The 9,314-nt window shown below is 38.2% G+C and overlaps 1 protein-coding gene across 3 annotated transcripts in view; it reads left to right on the top strand.

The window, feature by feature from the left end:
- MYPN (myopalladin) overlaps positions 1 to 9,314 on the top strand; it is a 95,354-nt gene that overhangs the window by 25,701 nt on the left and 60,339 nt on the right. For all 3 annotated transcript variants that reach the window (XM_031021827.2, XM_006728887.2, XM_081824165.1), the window contains exon 2: positions 1,896 to 2,783. In XM_031021827.2, the coding sequence (XP_030877687.2) occupies positions 1,897 to 2,783 (887 nt within the window). In that variant the 5' untranslated portion in view covers position 1,896. The remainder of the gene's footprint in view (positions 1 to 1,895; positions 2,784 to 9,314) is intronic.

Raw genomic sequence — 9,314 nt, 5'->3', positions numbered from 1 at the left:
AAAAAAAGAATTATGTGTAGCCTAAAAAGATTTAGATTACTTTCCTCTCCATCTTCCCAGCACAAGGCCTAGCAGGTAGTAGCCAAGAATGGCAAACGGTCTTCATCTCTATTACCATCTCTGATTGATTGGTGGTGACTGAAGGAGTAGAGTGTTAAGAAAGTCAAGATCTTACGGGAAGAACACTGTACTCTGTTAGCTGTATCTTTTAAGGAAAGAGAGAAGTAACAGCCTACAGGTCACGAGTTTGCCATCCCTCTAGTAAATGTGTGACTAAATAAATGATAAAATGTTAATAATATAAAGTTGCTTTGTATTACCAAACTCTCTACTTCAGGGGGGCTTTTAACTAAAGTTACTGTAGTATTTTCTCAATATTTTAAAAAATTATTTATTTTTTGAATCAGTAATATCCTCATATAATTGACACTCAAAAGTCAGGAAAGGGTATACAGTGAAATACAGTTTAGGGGTGTCCTGTCTTGAACCTCATTTCCCTGTCTCCTATATCCCCTCTTCACCAATGTTAATATAAGAGATTTTTAAAAATCTAGGCTCTAACTCATATCTTCGTAGAAATTAAATTAATTATACCTTTATCTGAAAAGGCTAAATCATTACACTTTTCAAGAGCAGATTGAACCTGTAAACAACAATGAATTTAAACAACTTGTCTCTAGTCGAAAACCAAAAGTATTATTTATTTTCATGAACTGGATCAAATTGATGTTTTCAGTAACTAAATGAGATTATGTTGTATCTTCTTTTCCAATTCAAAGAAGAGTTTATTCATTAGTTTAACAGTTATTTATTGGGATCTAAGTCTTTGCATTGGTAAAAGTTACATTTTAGTGGGAGGAAAATGACAAGCTGCTAAAAATGTGCATGCCAGATATTTCTCATGGAGATAAGTGGTACTGAGAAAACCAAACTGAGTAAAAAGGATAGGCTGGAAGGGGATTGCCATCTTATGTTGGGCCATAAAGAAGGAACCACTGAGGAGAGAATAGATGGACGGATAATTGAAGGAAGTGAGAAGTGAGTCACATAGCATTGTCAGAAAGAGCATTCCAGGTACAGGCAATAGCAAGTGCAAATGTTCTGAGGCATTTCAGATGTGACTTTAGAATATTTCAGGAATAATAAGAAACCGGTATGGGTGAAGCTGAATGAAAAAGTCTTGAAACCATAGGAGATAATGTCAATTTATGTAGGGCTTTTTATGAATGAAATGAAAAACTGCTGTTGTCAGTATCTTTTAATTTCTATATTTTATTGCATTCAAGGTAAAGGGGAGAGTATGGACAACAAATCTCTGTGTATGAAAGGTCTTTATAACTAAAAGCCCTTTATAGATATTATCAAAATTACGTTTAGAAGTTGTATTTAATATCACTATAGCTACATCATAGCTTTCACAATTGAATTTGTTGTATTAAAGAACTTAATAGAGTGGTTATCACCCATGTTTTTATTTTATATCTCAGGACAATCTCATTCAGTTCCTCTTCATTTTACAATTTAAGGTTAATCTCTAAGTCTTTAATGTAAATTTTGTAGAAGTATCAAAATTAGGCAATTTTTTAATTTCAAACTTTAAGTTCTTAAAAATCCATCATGCTTAGGGGCGCCTGGGTGGCTCAGTCGATTAAGCGGCTGCCTTCTGCTCAGGTCATGATCCTGGGGTCCTGGGATCGAGCCCCACGTCTGGCTCCCTGCTCAGCGGAGAGCCTGCTTCTCCCTCTCCCTCTGCCTGCCACTCTGCCTACTTGTGCTCTCTCTCTATCTCTCTGTCAAATAAATAAATAAAATCTTTAAAAAAAAATCCATCATGCTTATAGATCTGCTATTCTTTAGAAATGACCCAACTTTTTGTTATTATTATTTTGTGACAGCATGCAAGACGACAGCCTAGAAGCTTCTACTTCCATATCTCAACTTCTAAGAGAGAGCTATTTAGCAGAAACTAGACATCGGGGAAACAGTGAGAGGAGTCGAGCAGAACCTTCCTCCAACCTTTTTCATTTTGGCAATCCTTCTGGAGCTGCTGAAGGAGGAGGTCAAGATGACCTTCCAGATCTCTCAGCCTTCTTGAGCCAAGAAGAATTAGATGAAAGTGTCAATCTGGCAAGATTGGCCATCAATCACGACCCTTTGGAGAAAGCAGATGAAGCTCAAGCTAGAAAACATCTTTCATCTGATCAAATGAAACACTCACCTAAATCAAGTTTTGACCCCAACTTCTGTCAGGATAACTCTCAAGGTCCTACCAGCTCTGAAGAGAGCCCCCAGGAGGCAAAAAGGCCACAGTATAGTTCTGAAACCCAGTCCAAAAAAGTATTCTTAAATAAGGCTGCCGATTTCATTGAAGAGCTGTCCTCCCTTTTCAAAGCCCATAGCTCCAAAAGGATTAGACCTCGTGCCTGCAAAAACCACAAGAGTAAATTGGAATCTCAAAACAAACTTATGCAGGAAAATAGCTCCAGTTTGTCAGATATCTCAGAAAGAAGAGAAAGATCTTCTGTTCCCATCCCTATCCCTGCAGATACTAGGGATAATGAAGTGAATCACGCCCTTGAAAGGCAGGAAGCTAAGAGGCGCGAAGCTGAGCAGGCTGCGGGTGGAGACACCACCCCCGAGTCTTCACCTTCATCTTTGTACTATGAAGAACCTCTGGGGCAACCTCCTCGTTTCACTCAAAAGTTACGGAGCAGAGAAGTTCCAGAAGGAACCAGAGTACAGTTGGATTGCATAGTGGTAGGAATTCCACCACCTCAAGTAAGGTAAAAAAATATCCCATTAGTAACGTGTGGTAATTGCTTTCCATCTACCCTGATCCTCCTAAGTTTGTCTTTTAAGTGTGTGGTTTCAAAAATTATATACTCCTTTTGAGAAAAAGTCAGAGTCTAATGTAGCACTCTCCAATAGAAATATAGTATTAGCCATAGTACGCAATTGAAATTTTTCAAGTAGTCACATTTTCAAAAAGTAAAAAGAACTGGGTGAAATAAACTTTTAAAATATGTATTATTTTATCACTATATTAAAATATTATCATTTCAACAGGTAATCAATATAAAAATTATTAATAAGATATCCAGCGTGAATTCTACACTTATAACAGCACATCTCAATTTGACTGCTAAATTTTCCTAGGAAATATTTAATCTGCATTTCTATTTCATAACATTTACAGTTGAAAAAGTAGTTTAACATACTCAAGTTGCTCCAAACATACTTCAAAATTTCATAATAGCGGAATTATCAGTTTTTAAATTTAAATTAATTAAAATTAAATATAGTTTGAAATTTAAGTCCTAGGTTGCACCAGCCACATTTCAGGTGCCCAATACCACATGTGGCCAGTGACTGAGGTATTGGACAGCACAGGTCTACAGCCTGAAGCTTAAAACAAGAAAGTATTTAGGACCTATATTCAATGAATACCTGAGGTATTTTTTCAATTTTGAAGAAAGCCAAATGATAGAATAAAGACTAATAGACTAAAGAAAGAATAAGGTTGTCTTTTTCTCACATAGTATTCATATTATAGGACAGTAATAGTATTAATAATAATAGTTCTATTTATATTTGCCTATTGATTCAAGAGATTCTAGCCCAAAGACATATTCATATATTGAATTTTGCTTTTCAAAGGCAACATAATTTTATTTCTACAATGGCATATACACTACTATCCAGTTATCCAAATGAGCTTCTTGAGGACAAGGGTTTTCCTTTGTATCTTGAACACCTTCGTATCTGCTTTGTATCTTTCAGGCCCATGGTAGTCATTAAGAAATGTTAAGTAAACCAATGCATAAAGAAGCAGGAAAACAAGAAACTCAACTTCAGTTTAAATCAGGAGTGAGTCATTTGGCCTAAGATATAACAAAGGGTTGAAACTGTATGACACAGGGCAGTATCTACCCTTCTATTCTTTTTTTTTTTTTTTTAAAGATTTATTTATTTATTTGAGAGAGCGAGAATGAGAGAGAGTACATGAGAGGGGGGAGGGTCAGAGGGAGAAGCAGACTCCCCGCCGAGCAGGGAGCCCGATGCGGGACTCGATCCCGGGACTCCAGGATCATGACCTGAGCCGAAGGCAGTTGCTTAACGACTGAGCCACCCAGCCGCCCCTATCTACCCTTCTATTCTAAGCATGCCTGATGACACTCTCTAGGAGTCTGGTTGGTAATGCTGGTGAGATATCATCACAGCACCCTGATGGAAATCACTCAGTGACATCTGGTCAGTCTAGGTAAGCTGGTGAGTACTCAAGTTATAGTATACACACAACTTACTTAGATTAGTCTTGTCCAACCCACTAATTTCTGAACATAGAATGGACCCCAAAAAACCACAAAAACTAGACCAGATCATTCAGGACTGATTCTCCCCATTTCTTGACTGTGACAATCTCAGATACAAAAAAGAATTCAGTGTTCCCGTGAGAAAAATTCGCCGGGAAGAATTATAAGATACCCATCCCCCCCCCAAAAAAGTAATCTAATGGTCACTCAAAAACTACTTAATCAACCAAATACAAATTTACAAATTTTAAGGTGAGAAAAAATGTAAACAGCTTCTATGTAACAATACTAATTTTACCTGGAAGAATTTCTTTCCTGATAGAATTCATGCCTGTTTTCCTACCACTGGTTTGGTGCCAGGAAATTCTTAGGTATTCACTAAATATTTTCTGAATGAATTAGTACTTAATTTATGGCAGCAATTATATTACAAAAAGTTTAGAATTTTCTATTAGCTGTCATTATTGTCCTAAGCCCAGAGTTTACATAACTCTAATTAACTGGACAGCAAATATATTTTTACTATGTGCTCTGCACTTTGATTATTGCAATGACAGAGACAATATAAGACATGTCCCTGCCCTCAAGGAGCTTGTGATTCAGTTAAAGGAATCATCCAAATTTGTATAGTACAAAGCCATAAGAACTCTCAGTCTTCAGAGAAGGGATGGAGGACTAGAAAGATCAAAGAAGGCTTCAGACATGTAGGGTGAGAAGGAGTGAGAGGATTTAGGAAGAAATCTACTCATTTATTCATTCATTCATTCATTCAACAAATACCTATTGAATTACGAAAGTGACTCACTGGGAATAAAAACAACTGTGAGCTATTGGAGGTCAAAGACCTTGTTTTGAAACCAAGTCTAAAATTATTCTGAGAGGGTAGCTCACAATCTAAAAGAGCAATCAAGCAGGCATGTAATCAAAATGTTGCGACATTGTATGATAAGAGCTATAACAGAAGTATGTATAGAACACAACAGCAGCTCAAAGGAAGATGTGATTATTTTGCCTCGAGTGCTGGAGAAAGGAAGCATTCACAAAGGAGGTGACTTTAGTTTGAAGAGACCAAGGGTGGAGAAGGAAGCAAGTGCATAGGTCTAAAGACAAGTGTTTTCAAGGAACCGCAAGTACTTGGCTATGTGAAGGACATGGGGTAACAAGTGAGCAAAGACGAGAGAAAACATTGAAGAAATATACAGACGGATGGGTCCTTTTAGGCCAGGTCAATTTAACACATTCATATAAAGGCACAGACGCTGGAAGAGTAATATTTTTACATGACAGGGAGGAGACTGACCTAACCTGAAAAGACAGTAGAGCCAGATGATTTTGCAGAGCCTTGAAAGCAAAACAGAATAGTTCAGATTTGGTTGCAAAACGATCTGGAAACCATTTATAAGGTTGTGTATAGGGAAGTACCAAGATGAAAGGGAGCATTTAAGTAGAATTAGTCTGGAAGGATGAGTTAGACTTGAAAAGAATGAAGCAAGTAAGCTGCTTAGGAAGCTGTGGAAGATATCCCAGGCATCAGATGTTCTGATCGGATTTGAATGGGGGCAGTGGGAAAGCAGAGAGAAGTTGTGAGTGAGCAAGATTTAGAAGAAAAGAAATCAAGCCAAACTTGGTGGCTGACTGGATAGGAAGGATGAGTAAAAAATGTTAGTCCACATGTTTGAAGCCGGGTACCTGAGAGAATATTGGGGTCACTGGCAAGGACTAAGAAAATGGAAGATGTGGCTGACATATGGCGGAGGTTGATGATTTGAGTCTGAGGAGACCGAGGGACGAAATCCAATAGGCAGTTGGAAATGCAGTTGGAATGACCTGGACACTGGGAAATCTGGACACAATATCTCTGTAATTACAAAGGGACTATATATAAACAGGTAACACTTGGAACTAACTTCTACTAGTTCCAGACTGGTGTAGTGTTTTCCAACCTTCTTTTAGCAGTAACTACTCCTCCCAGTTTTCTCCAGCAATGAATCTGTTACATGTTATGAAGTTACACACACACAAACACACACACACACACACACACAGTTTTAAGGATAAAATTAGAGGTTTTGAGATTGAAGAGCATTGGGGTGGAAGAAGCCCAAAACTCCTAAGGCATCTCCACAGAACCCAGAAGCACAGATTTTGATCCAGAGAATACCTTAAAAATGCATTAAAATAATAATGAGACATTTTGGGTTGCCACATAGAAACGTGGCAGTCAATAAGAAAAGTATCCTTTCACTATTTTTGCAAGAAAATGTAATAAGCGTACCTGGCAACTGAGGTCTAACCTTGTCTCTGGGTACCCCTCTGTGTAATCAGTATGTTATCCATGCTCTTGTAACTCTGGTTTAGCAAACTGAAAAATCATTTTTGGTGTATTTGTTGATTTCCAAATTAATTGGGCAGAAATTGCTTTGTTTTGTAGAGGGGAGATCCTCCATCACTGAAGGTAGCGTTTTGGAAGAGCTTGTTAATCTTGGACATAGCTTCATTGGAGGAGGTGCCTTAGAAAATGAAATACATTCATGCATTACCCACAGATAAAAGTGTCTGTAGGAATTCACAGCAAATGGCCATGATCCCTTTTTGTATCCTGACTTCAAATTCTTTTCCCAGGAATGTACAGCTGGGTCACACCAAGTATGTTTGCTTGTACACAACCTTCTGAAGAGGCACAAATTTACCCTTTATAGGCATCAATGCCTGCTTTGGCTGCTTAGTTTTGCTATTGTTACTTCTGGACATTAGCCTGCAAGTGACATACTCAGGAAATAAATTCGTTACAAAGACAAAGGATATTTTAAATGACAGGGGGAAATTATAAAAATATTATAAACAATTGTATTATGATACATAGTCTAAAATATTATACAAATATTTTGAAATATCTTTAGGGGCTTTTTCTTCTAACTTTTGGGAAAATTTAGATGCCTTCATTCATTCATTTATCCAACCAATAACAAATGCCTACTATGTGCCATGTATTGTTATAAGCACTAAGATTAAAACAGCAAAAACAAGAAAAATTCCCTGCCTTCGTGGAGCTTAGGGTCTAGTAAGGAACACAGACAACAAACAAAAATTCCCCAAATTATTATGTAATTACAATTGTGGTAAATGTGATAAAGAAGGGTGCATAGAGTGAAGGCACCAAACCTTATAGGTAGGCTGAGGAAGGTTTTCTTAAAAAGTGGTATTTAAGGGACGCCTGGGTGGCTCAGTTGGTTAAGCGGCTGCCTTCGGCTCAGGTCATGATCCCAGGGTCCTGGGATCAAGTCCCACATTGGGCTCCTTGCTCGGCGGGGAGCCTGCTTCTCCCTCTGCCTGCCTCTCCCCCTGCTTGTGTTCTGTCTCTCTGACAAATAAATAAATAAAATCTTTAAAAAAAAAAAAAGTGGTATTTAAGCTGAGAAATAAAAGAGCCCAGCAAAGTGGGGCTTGAGAAAAAGTGTCTCAGGGTGAGGGAACAGCAAATTCGAAGCTCTTAAGCCTGCAAGACCATTGTTGACTTTAAGAAACTGAAGGAACTGATGTCACCAGAACATAGAGTGAGGAGGAAACGGTTTGAGATAAGTCCAGAGACGGGGCAGAGGCTACATTTTGAGAGTCTCCTAGAACCCGCTACTCAAAGTGGGTTCCTGGACCAGCTGGTCAGCATCATCTTGGACCTTGGTGAATATGTAGATTTGCAGGTTCCACCTTATACCTGCTGAATCAGGATCTCTAAAAGTGAGCCCCAAACATCAGTGTTTTAACAAACTGCTGTTTGCCTCTGTGCTGAGAATTTTTGCCATTTCTTCAGAGACTTCCTCAGTGGGAGGGACCTTCCCCACACTCTGTTCCTTGACCCAGATGTTGCAATCTCCAGGTAACATTTTAGTACCTGTTCCTCAGTTCTTACTCCAACAGTACACCCTCACACTCTCTCTGTTGGAGTCACCTCACCCTCATAGGTGGTTCTTTGAGGCAAGTTCTGTTTTGAGGTGGAACGCCAGTCTAGTTTCTGTGGTGTCCACTTGGTCCATGGGAAAAACCCACATCTTTCCCCCATAAACTTTGGAAATCTAGGCATTGAAGCCCTCTCTCTTGTCCTTCCCTCTTGGGCAATACCAAATATCCTTTCACCTTAAGAGTTTCTGTGGCAAGAATTGGGCATAAGCCTCTGTACCCCCACAGACTCCAGAGGCTATAAGTCATGCTCTCCAAGGGCTTCTATAGAAGTTCCTGCCATTGCCTACCAACTTCCTTTAATCAGTCTCTTGACTTCATATATACTCCCAAAGTGGACACAGATCGCCAGACTGAATTGTCTGAATTGTTTTCTAAAGTATATTTTGAACAGGTACTGAAAAGTGTGTGTGTGTGTGTGTGTGTGTGTTCATGGGATAAGAATAATAGCACAAACATCTGTGTGCCCACATTACCATTATTTTTAAGACTGCTGTCTTCCTAATCCTATCCCTCCCTCCCCTCTCAGAAGTAACCACTGGCTCAAATCTTGTGTTTTCTCTTTAAATTTTTGTCAAGAATTTTTCTTCATAGTTTTACAACAGATTTTTACGTCCCTAAACAATATTGATATGGAAGCATTTACAGGTGAAATGACACAAAATCCTGGACTTACTTTAAAATAATTCAAGGTGGGAAAAAGTGGAGAATAGAAAAGAAATACATTTGCCATTTGTTGCTAATTTGTTGAAGCTAAGGGATATGTGCATGTTGGTTCATTATACAGTGTCTCTAGTTTGTGTATATTTGACAGCTTCCATAACAAAAAGTTTAAAAACGTAATATTAGTGAAATTTACATATTTTAAAATTTTTATGTAAGTGGAATCATGATGTTTATATTCTTCTGCTGCTTGAATTTTTTTCTCCAAAAGCTATATCCATGATGTTGCATGTAACTCTGATTCACTCATTTTCATCACTATATAGCATTTCACTGTAAGGCTAGAGGATTGTATTGTTGATGTACATTTGGGTTGTTTCTAGT

This window comes from Leptonychotes weddellii, chromosome 6 (genome assembly GCF_054177405.1).
Source record: "Leptonychotes weddellii isolate Sample4059 chromosome 6, ASM5417740v2, whole genome shotgun sequence".
NCBI lineage: Eukaryota > Metazoa > Chordata > Mammalia > Carnivora > Phocidae > Leptonychotes > Leptonychotes weddellii.
The sequence above is the reverse complement of the archived record's forward strand: the minus strand, read 5'-3'. Positions and strand labels throughout refer to the sequence as shown.